Consider the following 16,099-nt stretch of genomic DNA (forward strand, 5'->3'; position numbering starts at 1 on the left):
AATAATTTGGTACTATAGCTGATCAGTGTCACAAGTCACTCTCACATCCCAATGGGTATAGTCCATAGATTGAAACTCCTTACCCCACAGAGGCTCACAGGATGGAATTGTAGTGGCAGTGATAGTCAGATGAATAGCGCCGTTATAGCGGCTTCTGCCCGCACTCTGGGTGGATAACGGAGATCCGTTGATTGAGAAGTGCAACGTGGTGCACAAAGGGTGCCAAAGCTGGACTGGACAGTACCACCGGAGCGGCCCCCGCACACACCACAGGCGGATGGGCAACAGCCCACACGGAGATGGACAACGCGGCACAGGAGCCCCAGTAAGAGAAGGACACCAGCATCAATCAGCACGTGTCCGTCCTGACAACGCAGGAGCCCGGCGGCTGATGGAATTATAGTCAGATAGCCGCTGAGTGTTGTATAGGCGGCTGCCAGGAGCTAGGCACTCAGGGATCCAGCTGGCTTGGAGCAGTTCCAAAGGAACCAGTGAACTGCTGACCGCTTCATACATTCCTGCTGCACACATTGTTCAAGTGGTTGTTATCCGGGCTCCCCACTTCAATGTAGCGAGAGGGTGTAAGGACTGGGCGGCAGCACTGATTATAGCAGCACTTAAAAAAAACGTTTTTAGGAGCACTATGTTAAAGGGGCATTGTAGCACTGTGGCACAATGTGCTGCTGCAGCAGCACTGTGAGGCACAAGCAATTTTAAAAAGTAAAAAACACCATAGGAGTGGACTGCAGCACTTTAAAAAACAAAACAAGTACTGTATAATGTCATTTGGGTGCCACTCTTATACTAATGATACTGTGGGGCAGTCACTGTTAAGAAAAAATAAAATGTGTGTTAAAAAATATAACATCATTACATGCCGCCCTTATACTAGAAGCGCTGTGAGTCAAAACGAATTAGTCGATAAAAGAGCAGGAGCAGAAACCCAATACTAGTGCTGCGGCTGCTGCTAGCAGTCTTTATAGTAGTAGTATTTCAACATCTACTAAAGGTGGTCCAGGAAAAAGAAAGTTTAAGAAAGGGCACCTGATATGAAACAATATTTCACAATGTTAAAGAAGAAAACATCACCTCTAACAATAAAGGGAACATGTTCTGCCAAAAAATGTAAAATTGCCAACATTCCATACAGCACATGCAGTGGCAAGGAAAGGCTCAGGCCTTTGGTCTTGCTTTGCTAGTGGTTGTCCTGATGTTCCATGCACTAAAATGTATAATATATATATACATGCACTAGAATATATATAAAAGAAGAAGTTTCTTTCTTTGTATGTTGGTGAATATCTTCCACAGTTCTCAAGGCAAAGCTGCCAAATCTTACTGTTACGATCCTCTAGCAATTGCTAGGACCGAGATGGAGGTGTTGGAGATACGTGGCACATCGAAGAACAAACGCAAGAAGTATAGTTAAATCATGGCAGTTTACTAAATAAATGATATGATGGACCAGTGAAAACACAACAAGTCAATGGTGCAATAAGGAGCTGAAACCATAGGACAGTCAATAGAATAAACTGTAGGTTTACAGTCTAAACTAAAGTTTTTAAATGGCCTGGAGGCCTAGTAGACAGCAATGCTTGAAATGTGGTGAAGAAGCAGGATTGCTGGATGGCCTGGAAGGCCTAGCAGACAGTGATGCTTGAAACCTGGTATAGAAGCAGGATTGCAGTATGGCCTGGAGGGCCTAGCAGACAGCGATGCTTGAAACCTGGTGTAGGAGCAGGATTGCTGTATGGCCAGGAGGGCCTAGTAGACAGTGGTGCTTGAAACGTGGTGTTGAAGCAGGGTTGCTGTATGGCCAGGAGGGCCTCATAGACAGCGGTGCTTCAAATGTGGTGTTGAAGCAGGATTGCTGTATGGCCTGAAGGGCCTAGTAGACAGCGTAGCTATAAACGTGGTTTAGAAGCAGGATTGCTGTATGGCCTGGAGGGCTCAGCAGACAGCGATGCTTTAACTGGGGTATAGAAGCATGGTAGCTGTATAGCCTGCAGACTCTGTAGACAGCGATGCTTGAACCGTGGTGTAGAAGCAAGATAGCTGTATGGCCTGGAGGGCTTAGTAGATAGTGATGCTTGAACCATGGTATAGAAGCAGGATAGCTGTATGGCCTGGAGGGCTTAGTAGACAGCGATGCTTGAACCGTGGTATAGAAGCAGGATAGCTGTATGACCTGGAGGCTCTGTAGACAGCGATGCTTGAACCGTGGTTTAGAAGCAGGATAGCTGTATGGCCTGGAGGGCTCTGTAGACAGCGATGCTTGAACCGTGGTATAGAAGCAGGATAGCTGTATGGTCTGGAGGGCTCAGTAGACAGCGATGCTTGAACCGTGGTATAGAAGCAGGATAGCTGTATGGCCTGGAGGCTCTGTAGACAGCGATGCTTGAACCGTGGTGTAGAAGCAAGATAGCTGTATGGCCTGGAGGGCTTAGTAGACAGCGATGCTTGAACCATGTTTGTGGGTGGTAATGGGGGGGGAGTGGTCGGGGAAACGCGGATGTGCCAGTGCGTTTGTTCGCCGTTACAGGGGCATGCAGAAATTATGTGCGTGAGGCTGCGATTGTACTCGATGTTACATATGGTTTCTCAGTCTTGCTAAACATTACGGATGTGTGTAAGGTAAAGTGGGCATCCTTGTGTAGTGCTGCGGTGGCATCGTGATCGCAATGGATTAGCATACTATCGCAGTTGAATTGTGGGCCCAACTCAGACCCGTTCGCTAGGATGCGTTTGCACGCAGACTGCCACTGTTTGCATTCTGTGCATGCCAGTCTGTGCGATCGCGAAGCGCTCGCCCCTTGTGTATAGACGCCTTACTAGCTTGAGTGACAAGGCGAGCTATTTGCGGGTGGTGACAAGGGTTGGTCAATAGATATGGGGGAGTGGTGGTGCGAACGCAGGCGTGTCTGAGCATCTTAACACCGTTTCAGAGGCGTGCATAATTAAAATGCAGCGTCATAGTACACGTCACTTGGCTGAATTTTACACTGAAGCACTTGTGTTTGCGGTAGGGTATGGCATGCCACAAGTGCTGCGTATGCATCCGATGGTTCTCGATGTTACCGATTTAGAAGAAAACTTCAGAGTGGTAAAATTGTATCTCAAAACACATACTAGGGGGTGGAGGTCCTAGTCGCACCTGCCGTTGGTATACGCTGGGAAGAACTTTGACCCGGGGGCACTGGTCAGAACTTTGACCTGGGGGGCCTGTTCTGAGGCTTTCATTGGATGGATGTAGACTAAAACTTCAGAGTGGTAACATTGGATTCCAGAAGACATACTTGGAGGTTGAGGGCCCGATCGGACCTCACATTGGTGTATGCTGGCCAGAACTTTGACCCGGGGAGCCTGTTCTGGGCCTTCCACTGGATAGATTTGGACAACATCACATAATAAAACTTAATAACTTGAAGATACACCCCGGCACCGAATTGGGATGAAACCAAAGTGAGGTTGTCCAGTTGGATTCTGCTCAGGTTTTAGGGGGTTTAGGGTCCCAGTTGGACCTCCAATTGGTGTATACTGGGCAGAACTTTAACCTGGGGAGATGGTTCTGGGCCTTCCACTGGATGGATTTTGATGAAAACTTCACAGAGGGGTGGCAATTGGTCTGGTGTGCCTAATAGAGTGGTTAGGGTCTCTGTCAGACCTTACAGTGGAATGCGCCAGACAGAACTTTGACTCAGGGAGCCTGTCCTGGGCCTTCCCCTGGATGGATTTGGACGACATCACATAATAAAACTTGATAACTTGAAGATTTAAAGCTGGACAACGAATGGTACTTCAGCTATAATATATGAGGAAGGCTTCCCCAGTGATGCATATAACATGGCATACATATGTGTCCTCATACATTTAGCCTCAAAATGCCTCACAGCGCGACTTGCCTAGTGTGAGTGAGCCGCCAGGTCCCATTCTCCTCTGCTATCATCGGGCGTCTTTTTGCCGACAATGCATCTAAATCTGTGACCAGGATGCACCAGCAGACTGTGCTGATTAATCTGATATGCGACACTTGTATACATGCTGTGTGCACCTGAGTCTCTCTATGATGCACAATGGAACTTGGAATGAAAAAATCTGCGGCCGCTACATTGTAGCACTTCGTATACAGATTCAGTGACTCAGTCGCACACAGATATACCAGTGTTTCACATATCAAATTAATCAGCAGTCTGCTGGTGCATCCTAGTCACATACTGTAACACTGCGACTTAGATGCATTTTTGGCAAAAAAAAAAGACACCCGGCGTTAGCAGAGTCTTACAGGACCTGGCGCCCTGGGGGGGCTTTTTGGCATAACTAGAGCAAATATTTATAAGGAAAAATCTGTATAGAGGAATTCTTGGATTTAACAACTGAGTAATTTTTTATTTTTGATAGCACAGGTCTGCAATGAAAAAGCTTTTTTAAACAAATTTATGCGATACTTATAGATTTTTGGCTTCTGAACACGAAAATTACTCCCGATTTTGCATATCACATCATGTTTTTCTGCAAATCGTGTAGTTATGAATAAGTAATTTTTTTCATATTTTTTAAAGTAATAAATGTATTCTGCCTACATTTTTTATAAAACATGGTCTTAAATGAATTCAGTCGGTAGTATAGAACGTTGCAATTCAGTTCTCATCATAAAACTTCCCCCCACCCAGTGCCAGATTAAGGTCCACATGGGCCTGGAGCTGAAATTTACAAAGAGTCTAAACCCCATACCGTCTAAGGAACATAGCACACACACAACAACTACAAGGTGAGATGGCGAAGGTGGAACCAAATACCACAGATGCAACAAAGTTTTGACCTGTGCCGGCTCATTTTAATCCCTGCCTACCACCACATACACACAGTACAAACTACACACACACACTACACTACACTACAGTGAAGAACAGGGTGAACGGTTCCACCAAGATGTTAAAAATGTTGAAAGAAGATACCAGGGCATGATGGCTGACTACTGCTGGATGATACACAGAGACGACACAGAAAAAGCTTATAAGCGAAAAGACAAAAAAACAATAATTCTAGTTTTGTTTCTAATATTGTTTGATTTTACTGTTATTTTATTATGTAATTAAGACAAAAACACAGTGATATCTTCTACACTTCGTATCTCACAATAAATATGTCAAAAATAATTAAAATTCTTGTTTTTTCTTAAAAATGTATGTAACCTCCTTATAGGTAAATGTGATGTGGTAATATTTTTTATATTTTAGTTCTTGATGGAGTATAATTAAGAATATAAAATTATTATTAAAAAAGCTTTCAATACCTTAAGTTTTGCAGACCTGTGCAATCATTGTACATATGATGTACTGTGGGTTGTTTTTCATAAAAGGATGTCATTAAAAGCAATCATATCAGAAAGGTTTGATAATATTGTTGATGTTACTATTTTTCACCTCCCATACCCGGGGAGATGCAATTAGGGACACATTGACATGCATTGGTTACTATAACTTTAGATAAGAATTAGGATGTGTGACCGACAGTTTCTATGTAACTGATCCAAACAAGTGTGGGAATGGGATTGAAATGCCAGCGGCTGTTTAGCTGAGAGGATGAAATCTCAACAGTGTGAGGTAAGTTACCTAACCCTCCCCTCTCCCCCCCTAACCCTCCCTTAGGGGTGCCTAACCCAAAACTCCCGGGGTGGTACCTAGCCCTACTTCCCCCCCGGGGTTGCCTAAACCTTATCTCCCCTCCTCGCACCCTAAACCTAACCCTCCTGGGGGGGTGCCTAACAATAACCTCCCCCCAGTGGTGCCTAACCCTACCCCCCCCCCCTGGGGGTGCCTAACCCTAATCCCCTCCCCCAAAACCTACTGCTATCCCCGCTAGAGTCCCTAATCCTAACCTTAAGCCTCCCTGTGGCTGACGCTAAGGGCGCCCATGACTTACCTTTGTTTGGGCTGGCGTCCACAGCGTTCCGGCATTGGGATTATCATAGGTGTTAGTATTTCGATGCTTATGTTAAATTCCTTGCCGGGATTCCGCTGTCGGGATTGAGACCAGTGGCCATGCGGCTACCGGTCTCATAACTACATCCCCGTAAGATACATCTTAGAGAGTGAAGTGACGCTGTTTCATTGGCTCTCCACTGAAATATGTATCAGGAAATAAACCCAATCTATTTCCCCAAGATTTATTAAATGCAAAATTAGAATTTGGAATTAGTAGTACAATATATTAGTTTGGTGTATTTCAATTTCATGTTCATATGGTTTGTGTTTATATGGTGTAAACTCACCGTAGGTGTTTGTATGTGAATTATATTGTTTAGCCATTGGCATTTATCGGTTAGTACTAGTATAAAAAGTAGATTGATAAAAGTGAATTTGGGTATTCCTTTACAAAGACAAGACGCTGGGCAAAATTTACTATGTGGCAGGTTCTAAACCCCGGACGTTTGGTGGTGGTTTGGCAGCATTTTCTAAATGACACCAAAACCTAATCATTTTAGCCCTAGCCCTGCTCTATTCTATTTTAAAATGTGTTTTGACAGTGATTTTGCAGCGGTTTTGGCCTTAGTAAATCTGTGGATTTGAGGCGGTTTTGCAATCCGCAGATTTACTGAGGCCGAAATCTCTTCAAAACTGCCATCAAAACACATTTTAAAATAGAACAGAACAGGGTTAGAACTAAAATTATTATGACAATGGTTTTGGTGTCATTTAGAAACCGCCGAGGTTTAGAATCCGCCATCAGACCACCAAGGTTTAAAACCTGCTGCTTAGTAAATTTTGCCTTCTATCTGGAACAATCTTCTACATCTGAGAGTGGGTGTGTAATGAGTATCTCAGGACTCTGTTTAAGAACTTTCATTTACCTACAGTACATTAAATGAAAGTTAGAAGCTGACTGGTTGCTTTGGTCCAACTTCTCCACTTTATCCATCTCCAAGGCTTGATAAATCACCCCCCACAATGAGCTGCATATTTATATTTCTAACCTTATGTAGGTACATTGTCACCATGTCAGTCTGGATGTCACTTCTCTGAATCAAATGGCTATTCTCTAACTGTAACAAAAAAAAAAAAACATTAAAAAAATTACAGTAAAAGAGGCAAATGTTTATTTTGAGCTTACCAACAACCCCCAGAAACACGGCTGCTACTTAGGATAATAAAGTCAGTAATAACTTACCTTCTTTACTGTGCTTTTTACCGGGATGTATCCAGACAACATCTTCACTTCTATAAGAGCCATATTAGATTTCTCCCTGTTACCTGTGTATCTATGCAATAAAAACACAGGAACAGGAGACAGTCTTAATACAAGGATCACTCAATAACTAAGAGCCTGATTCTAAATTGCATGCAAGTCGAAAGTAGAGATGTGCGTGGACTCTCGTCATTTGGTTTTGGCAAAACCACCCTCAAGTGTTTTGGTTCGGTTTTGGTTTTCTTTAAAATTGATAAAAACAACTAAAGTAATGTAATGTGGATCTGGTTACAGGCAATCCAAACCCAGATTCAATTTTTAGACCTGAGTTCAGGATTTACGGAAAGAACCGAGCGGCGACTCAGTTCAACTTGGAACCACAAAGTTCATGTGTGTTCGGTTTTCAGAAACCAAACTGCACATTTCTAGTCAAAGCAGATGCCTCTAGCGGTTATTTGCAAAGTGCACATACATGACACGATGCATATGCTCCTTGATGGAGGCAACTTCCACTACAGGTTCTCTATTTCTATGAAATGGACATTTCTGGGTGGCACCTGGGCAGCTACATTGAGTAAACATGCAAGAGAAATGTTTTATGGGAGTGGCATGGGTGTGTAGCCAGAGGTCAGTGCTATACTGAGGCATGTGTATGGTGATGGGACACCTGTCTCTGACACATCTCTTGCACCCAGCATAAGGTTTGGCGTAAGTGTTGATATCAATTTTGATAGTGGTGACTTCTGATGGAAAAACAGCAGGCAGTAGGTGCTGCGGCTATATGCATAATGCTTGGAACGGTCTCCCTTGTTCTATTAGACTTTCCCCCAACATCCATTGCTTCAAAAGTTCCCTCAAAACACACTTATTCTCCCTCCCTACCAAATTTGATCCTAATCTGGTCCTCCCTCTCACATCTTTACCCTTGTTTTTATCAATACCATCTCCATCCCCTCCTCTTTGGAATGTAAGATCTTGCAAGCAGGGTCCTTCCTCCTTGTGCTTTTACACGTTCCCCACTTCAGCTTATCGTTATATGTTAGTTATATGCCCACACCTGCAATTATGTGTTATTATGTATTTGTTATTCAGTTTACTATGATATACAATGTTTTATATCTTGCTCTGTACAGCACTGTGGAAATTTGCTGCACCTTATAAATAAAGGCTAATAGTAATAAAATAATAATAAAGCCATGTAATTATCTACATTAGCATATGGGACCAAGGGCCTGATTCAGACCCGCTCGCAAGCGCTATGTGCGTGGCGTGCGCACTGTGCGTCCACGAGCCCCGGAGTGAGCGAGAAATCGCTCGCTCCGGCGCTCGCATCCAAAAGGGGCGGCTGTCGATGTTGATCGACAGCTCGCCCCGTTTGGTAGGCGGGCCAGGGGGGGGGTGGCTGGCCAAACGGAGGCGCTCCCGAGTGATGTCAGTGGTGAGCATCCGGCTCTATTAGAGCCGAAAGCTCACTGGGGCTTGCGGCAGACGAGACCCTACCACAAGGGTCTAGTCGCAAGCCCCGATGGTCGCGACCATCGCGACCATCAGCTGGCCGCTCGCTAAAGCTGTGGGTGGTCACCCACAGCTTAGCGAGCGGCCAGGAAGCCGGTCACAAAAAAAAACCAAACGCCCTTCAGACCAGCGAGCGGGTCTGAATCTGGGCCTAAATCTGGCTACCGTAGCTGTCCGGCTGCTTTGGTTGTTACTCAGAACCAGGCCCTAAATGGACGTGGTGAAGAAGTTTTCAGATATATGATGTTATAACAATAATCATTAAAAACTTCAAGCTGAACATAACAGAAATTAAAAAGCGTTGCATTGGCATACTGCCTTTCCAAGACACAGACTCTTTAAATACTATTTACATTGAATTATAAAAGGCTGCAGCTTTCTTTAGACACTGAAAAAAACATGTCCTTTTTCTACTTTCATTATTTTAGGGTGCAGCTAATGGGGACTCAGATCTACTTGGAAACCCCAAGTTCGGGGGAGTTCAGATGTGTAGTAATCCGAATTGCTCATCTCTAAAAACAACCCAACAATACCCTACAAACTGAGTAATCTTAATTAACTATATAATCAGATTAAGGAACTATTGGTATTTACACTACATCATACTGTGGAATAAGATCTATTTTTATGTGTATTTTTTAACTTTATTATATTCAATTTTGATTATATTTACAGCTTTATTCTTACACAGTAGATAAATAAATGCTTTTACCCTTAGTTACTCATGTTTTTTTTGCTTTATTCTTGTTGCTGATACTGTACATTTTAAATACTGCAATAATAAACAAAGGGCCTGATTCAGACCCGGACGCTATGCTGCACTCGCTCGCATTGAGCGATTTTCCGCAATCTGCGCATGCGTATGAGTCGCAATGCATGTGCGCGAACAAGTCATTGCGATGGGAAAGTGCTCGCCCGTAGCCTGCAGTCGGGCCGCAATTTTGAGTGACAGATAGTGCCATTTGTGGGTGGTAACAGGGGAAGGTGCTTGTAAACGGGGGTGTGGATGTGCAAATGCAGGCGTGCCCGACCGTCAGAACGGCGTTTAATGGGCGTGCATAATTAGCAAAGTAGCGTCATTACACACATGATTGGGTTGTATTTTAGCCTGAACTGCTGGCAATGTTGTAGTGGGAAAAGGCTACCACAAGCGCTGCGAGCAGCTCCGATGGCTCTCAATGTTCCCGATTAATCCTACAACTGTTGGAGATGACGTGTGTTGCGAGTGGCAAAGGGGCATCTTTATACAGGTGCGAGCGTGTAGTGCGGCCACTCGCTATTACTTAGTGGGCGGCTTTACGCGACGTAGTGTGAGCACATGATTTAAATAGCCGGCCCCTTTTAGCCAGCGAGCGGCCGCAAATAGCGTCCGGGTCTGAATCAGGACCATAGTTTTAACTATTAAGTATACCCCACCCAAGGAGCTACCCACAGCAGATGTGTGCCTTTATTAAGGTTGAGTGCTGTATGCCAGATATAATGGCAAGATCCTAATCCCCCATTTATAAAATGAGTACCCTACTAATCTCCATAGAATAAAGGTGTTTTGGACTAAAACAAACTCCTTATTAATTTGTAGGCAGAAAACAATTATAGACTCAATGAGGGATATACTAAACGAGTGGTGTTTGTCTTCTATGTTGTGTTTTGCTGGTTTATTGTACATTGTAGCTATAATAGTGTCTTTAGGTGCATACACACGTAACGATTTTTTGAATGATTTGTCATTAACGACGTCGTTATCGTTCAATTGTTCAAAAAATCGTTTGGTTTCTGAGTTATAACAATGAACAATAATCGTTCAAGCGCGCTCCCGTTTGTAGTTATCGTTCATCGTCCATTTCAGACTGTCCAACATAACGATTTTCATTAAGGGACGAAACATTTTTCGTTCATCGTTGTAAAAATTGTTCATTACACTGCAAAAATCGTTCAGTTTTTCATGAGAAGATCTGACAGAAAATCGTTGGTTACAAAATCGTTACGTGTGTCTGCACCTTTTGTGTTTGCTTGTGGAAGTTGAAGTTAGATAGAAAAACATGCAACAACTGAAGTTATATGTAACATATGTAAGTAGTAAGATGTTAGCATAGTGAGCTGGTTATTAGAGATGTGTGGTTCAGTTTTCCTGAAAAACTAACACACCCGAACTTAGGGGTTCGATTTGAATTGAGTCCCGGCTCGGATCACTGTTGGGGTTCCGAGTACATCCAAGTCCCTGCTCGGGTCTGTTGTCAGTTCAGAACTTGGATTTAAAAACAGAATCTCGGTTTTGGATTGCATGTAAACAGGTCCAGATTACATGACTTTAGCTGTTTTTTGTAACGATTTTTATCGATTTGAAAGAAATCCAAAACTGAACCAAAACCAAATTAGAACCAATACCCTTGAGGGTGTTATTGCTAAAAATCAAAACACGATGATGAATTAGAATCAACCAAAATCAATACATGCACATCTCTACAGGTTATTCATATTGTTGTTATTTCATGCATTTCATGATAGTTTGTGAAACATATTATTTTATATTTAGACAGTTTTTTGTAGGAGGATACTTGTTTGTAGGAGGATACTTGTGCCTCCTACAGGTGCAGATAACCAGCAGACCACTGGCAGAAGGCGCTGTGCGGCCTGGTGAGCATTATACCTATTTTCTATCCTGTGTACTCTCTCATTTTAGTGCGATAGATAGATATGCACTATCACCTTAGCATATGAGTGCTTTATAGGCGATAAGAGGGTGGCTAAGGTGCTTGTGCCTGTAAGGATCATCCACCCAACCCTACAGAGAGCTACTTTTCCACTGGGTACCCCACTTAAGTAGATGACATACACTCACATGCTATCTTTCCTCCTAGAGCAGTCTATCATGTATTCTAAAACCAAAAGTGATCAGCCACAGCTAATGAATGTGATTGGGTGATAAGCTGAGTACGCCAATGCTGCTTTGTTATGTGATGACAGCAATCACTCAGATATAAATGCTTCTAGGAAAAAACTCAGTAATACTGTATATAAAGAAGCTGTAGTTGCGGGCAGCCACGGAAGACAGATTTAATACCTTATGCTATCCAGATTCTGTGCATGGAAAAAGAAAATGCACCTAAGCACCAATATATTGATAGTCAAAATAATTCTGATAAACTCTACAAGTATTAATGTGAAGTGTGAGCCTGCACTGGTAAAGCAAAATTATTAGATTCATAAATGAAGGCTAATTACAGAAAAAACAATGTAATGTTCTCTATCTTGCAATATGTTATGGGTGACTCTGTGTTAGTGGTGCACCCAAAGAAATGTGTGTTGTACACATAAAAATCTGTTGCAGAGAGCAACTAAGACAAACAAGTCTTTTTGGGGCACTCTTATGAATAATATTGTTCTAAACAGTAAAATGGTAATATAAAACTTAACTTTTAATGGTTTACCCTCTAAAAAGATACTTAAGATACTAAATACATTCATAGTCTAGGTCACAATTATAAATATCTAAATATAAGTCTTAAGTAACAATACGTTTCTCTTAAAATAATTATAAATATATGGATATGGGCAAAAAATTCTTATGCACCCCCTGGTAAATTTCATTAAAGGTCACCGACCTCCATGAAAATGCACCTACCCCAATTGATGCATTTATTGAATAATTCTAAATAGAGATAATACTCTTACATACTGTGTATCCAACCAGGAAAAAGATATACACACCAGGGTTAAGTATAAGTACCCTGTGGAGGAGCATCTGAGGTTCAGATTCCTAAAATGATTATTGGCCTGAGGAACAGTGAACTCTCCAACACAATATTGCTATGGTAGTTTAAATTATGTATGTTCACTGGTTAAATATTAGCATTAGCCATCTGGTTATCTCCTGTAAATTGTTGGGAGAGATTTGCATATTTCTTATACCAAAACTTGCATACATATAATGACATTGTTTCTCATAGGATCTAATTAACCCTATTATGCTTGCCCATACGTTGGTGCCCGTGAAGTTTGAAAATCAGGGCTGGATATCAATTAACCCATATAATCTTTTCTTGGTACCCAATGGGCTATGAAAAGGAGAACATGAACTGAGCTATGATAAGGCACATATACTGGTATGTATAATACAATAATACACAATGTTCTCGAAGGTGGTCCTGCAGTCCCTACTGCACACATACATTCATATATAGGTACCTGCAAGAAATAAAATGGGGCTCAAACCAAAAAATACATATATATTGAGCTGATATATGGAGGGATAATGATTTTTCAAACAATGAATGCATTAAGTTAAAAGCTCAAATACAATTAAACCCTGATTTTGAGCTGACACGTACAGTAGAAGGATAATACCTCCATTGAATAAGTTTGTGCTCTGTTAAATATCATATTAAATATGTCTACTACGTAATTGACCTTAAAAATGAAATGAGGTGTGTGTATGGAAAAAAGGACAGTCCAGGGTGGATGGAAAACATCTGTCCACTTCTACTTTCCCCAGTCTGAAACATAGAACTAGGGATGAGAGAGTGGCAGACGCTGATCCTGGAGAAACAACAGTGTTCACTTCTGCTGTCTGGGAGATCAGCTGTGTCTCTCCACTGTTACCAAAGAGGCATTGTGACCTCCCCTGCAATGCCTCTTTGGTAACAGGGGAGAGACACGGCTGATTAGTAGGTGGTCCTTTCGGACCCCTGATGATGAATGGCCCGTTACCTTAAATATGTGGAAAGTAGTGTTTCCGCATGTGTAACCTGCCATTGTAGGTATGTTAAATAGGCCCGTAAGTGAGGTTCTTTACAAATGTTTGGCCGACATTCCATTCAAGTAATGTAAGGGCTTTTTTGTGTGCAAGCGTATATTTGTTCCACCCATTGAATATATGCTGGCGGCCGCAATCATTATCATGGCTAAGGGCAAATGATCTATCAAAAATAGACTTCCCTTCCCCATAGGCATGACTCTGAATCTCGCAGAGTATTTGTGACATGCCCATTAAACTCCCATAGTTCAGGTTGTTTGCATGCGCTTGCATTGTTGCTGCCCCGAAATGACCAACTTCACTTAAAGGCAGATTCGTGTGATTTCAGTATGACTCAGAATAGGATGGAGATCCGCAAATATGCATACATTGGCTTCTGTACATGTACGGATAAAATACCTACTATTTGCGTCCATGCAATGAGATTTGTGCGAACCAGAATCAGTGCCCTTGAGTGCACCTGCATAACTCATGCGGGTGTGATACAAAAGGTTGACAAATGAAAAGGTTGACAATCATTTGGTTGACACCAGAAGGTCAACATGGAAGAAGGTCGACATGACAAAAGTTAGACAGTACAGAAGGTCAACAAGCAAAAAAAAGCTAGACAGGTACAAAAGGTTGACATAGGATAAATAGCTCTGGGTACACAACATTTGTGATGATCATGTCCATGTTTTATCCACTTACCTGGGTATTTTTTTTCCCCAAAATAAGTCTTAAAATGTAAAAAAAATTATGTTTTTTCATAGAAGCCTGCAGCAGGTGGCAGGTGTCCCTGAAGATTGCCCATCACTATTGCCTGTGACAAGGGTAGAGACTTAGGAGAAGGGCATTGCTACATTGAGCCCAGGCAAGGAAGTGGTCAAGCAGATATGAGAAAACAGCAAATATCAGCAACAACAACCATTAAATATAGCGACTCATAGTACATCTGTCAAGTAATAACTTTATAAATGCTAGCAATAACAAAGTATATGATTGCGTTGATTGAATTGCAGATGATGTATAATCGCTTAGAGAAGAAATTCGGAATATCAAATGTCACTCACTTAGCAGTGATGTGGATATCAAGCTTTGTCACTTGATCTCTTGTACAGTCACTTTGTTTAATCTCCACTTTGATTGCAAAGGAGGCATCATATGTAGGTGGAGGTACGTTGTATCTCAGGACTGCCTATGGGTTTAGCAAAAGGATAAGAGTAAGAGTCTGTGAGACAATGAAGGAGAATAAGTGTAAGTTTATTCTCACCTGTGCAGAGGCACAACCACTCCCTGTAGCTGTCACCGTGTACTCTCCGGGGATGGATGGCAATAATGCTCTCTGGAGCAGGAGGCGGTTATTGTTATCCACATGAAACTGCTCCAGAAACTCCGTCTTGGAGTTAATTGTTACAGTCATATTTCCCTTATCACTGAATGTGACCTCTGCATACTTGGCTAGAGCCTGAAGAGCCACAACTGTGTCCTGTGAATAAATTGATAATGGATCAAAGCTAGACTGATAGAAGTGCAGCTATAAGTTACTGTATGAGGGAAAAATAAATGAATTAATTCTAGGATACATGACAAGTTGTCTGAAAGGCTGAGAAAAAAATGTAATGAAGAAAACATACACAAGATGGTATTCTATGTATATACATCTGCTGTTAGAAGTGAGATTTGTCAAGAGTTGCTTGTAGAGACAGTAACTGGTAGAGTAAGCACATGCAAGGTACTAAACATTGTAATGGGGACAGAACAGGCATTGAGGTATTGTTTGCCCCCAATGAATGGGGTCCAAGAGGAGACTGCTTGCTGCAGCGACCATGGCATATTAACTGCTCAGGGTGCTCAGAGTTGGCAGGCTCCTCACCCTCAGTCCACACAAAGAATAAAAATTCCCATTACTTTAAATAACCGAGTCCCTCCTGGCCTGCACCACCCTCCCCAGAGCCTCTCTGTAATTACTGTGGGCAGCCACAGCGACAGCATGAACTCAGAGGTGCAGCTGTAGACAGTCTGAGGTGAGGCAGAGTTTGTGACTGATTGCATATGGCCATGTAATTATCCCACTTGTATGTATCACAGACACATTTCCCTTATTACTGAATGGGACCTCTGCATATTTGGCTGGTTAAAGCCTAAAGTGCCACAACTGCGTCATATATATATATATATATATATATATTTATATATACCTCCCTCCAAACCCGTTTTTGGTGGGACAGTCTTTCATTTCAGGCACTGCCATCACACCTGTGGCCTGCAGTGTCCCGCATGGGGGTTAGGAGGCCATCTGTCACCCACCTTGTCTATTCACTGGAGAGAGGGACTGGTGGCATTCCCAGCAGCTCCCGGAGTGCTGGGCATGCCTTCAGCATGACAAAAATGGGGTGTGGCTCATGGCTAAGGCTATTCCCACAAGACAGCACCCATTAATTTTTTCAGGCGCTCGCCTCCTCCTCCAGCTTCCTCCATTGCCTAATATTAGAAGTAATTCTACACCTAACTCCATTATCCCCTTTATGTTAGTCTCGGGGCCATAACTAGGGCTGTGCGACCGAAGGGCAGGGGGCGATGTTTGGTCCTGTCAATTATCTTTTTATTATCATTCTCACTTGTAGCTTGCTGTCCATTTACCCCAGCATCTCCTGGCCTCCCCTA

The 16,099-nt window shown here is 42.5% G+C and overlaps 1 protein-coding gene across 1 annotated transcript in view; it reads right to left on the bottom strand.

Annotated features, from left to right (window-relative positions):
* Window positions 1-16,099, bottom strand: part of LOC148518851 (alpha-2-macroglobulin-like) — a 239,391-nt gene that overhangs the window by 28,875 nt on the left and 194,417 nt on the right. Inside the window, exons 29-32 of the mRNA XM_088476973.1 lie at window positions 14,706-14,921; window positions 14,506-14,630; window positions 7,168-7,258; window positions 6,974-7,042 (exon numbers count right to left, since the gene is read on the bottom strand). Of these exons, the coding sequence (XP_088333099.1) occupies window positions 6,974-7,042; window positions 7,168-7,258; window positions 14,506-14,630; window positions 14,706-14,921 (501 nt within the window). The remainder of the gene's footprint in view (window positions 1-6,973; window positions 7,043-7,167; window positions 7,259-14,505; window positions 14,631-14,705; window positions 14,922-16,099) is intronic.

The sequence above is a fragment of the Taudactylus pleione genome, unplaced genomic scaffold, assembly GCF_031769625.1.
Source record: "Taudactylus pleione unplaced genomic scaffold, aTauple2 ptg000198l, whole genome shotgun sequence".
Taxonomy (NCBI): domain Eukaryota; kingdom Metazoa; phylum Chordata; class Amphibia; order Anura; family Myobatrachidae; genus Taudactylus; species Taudactylus pleione.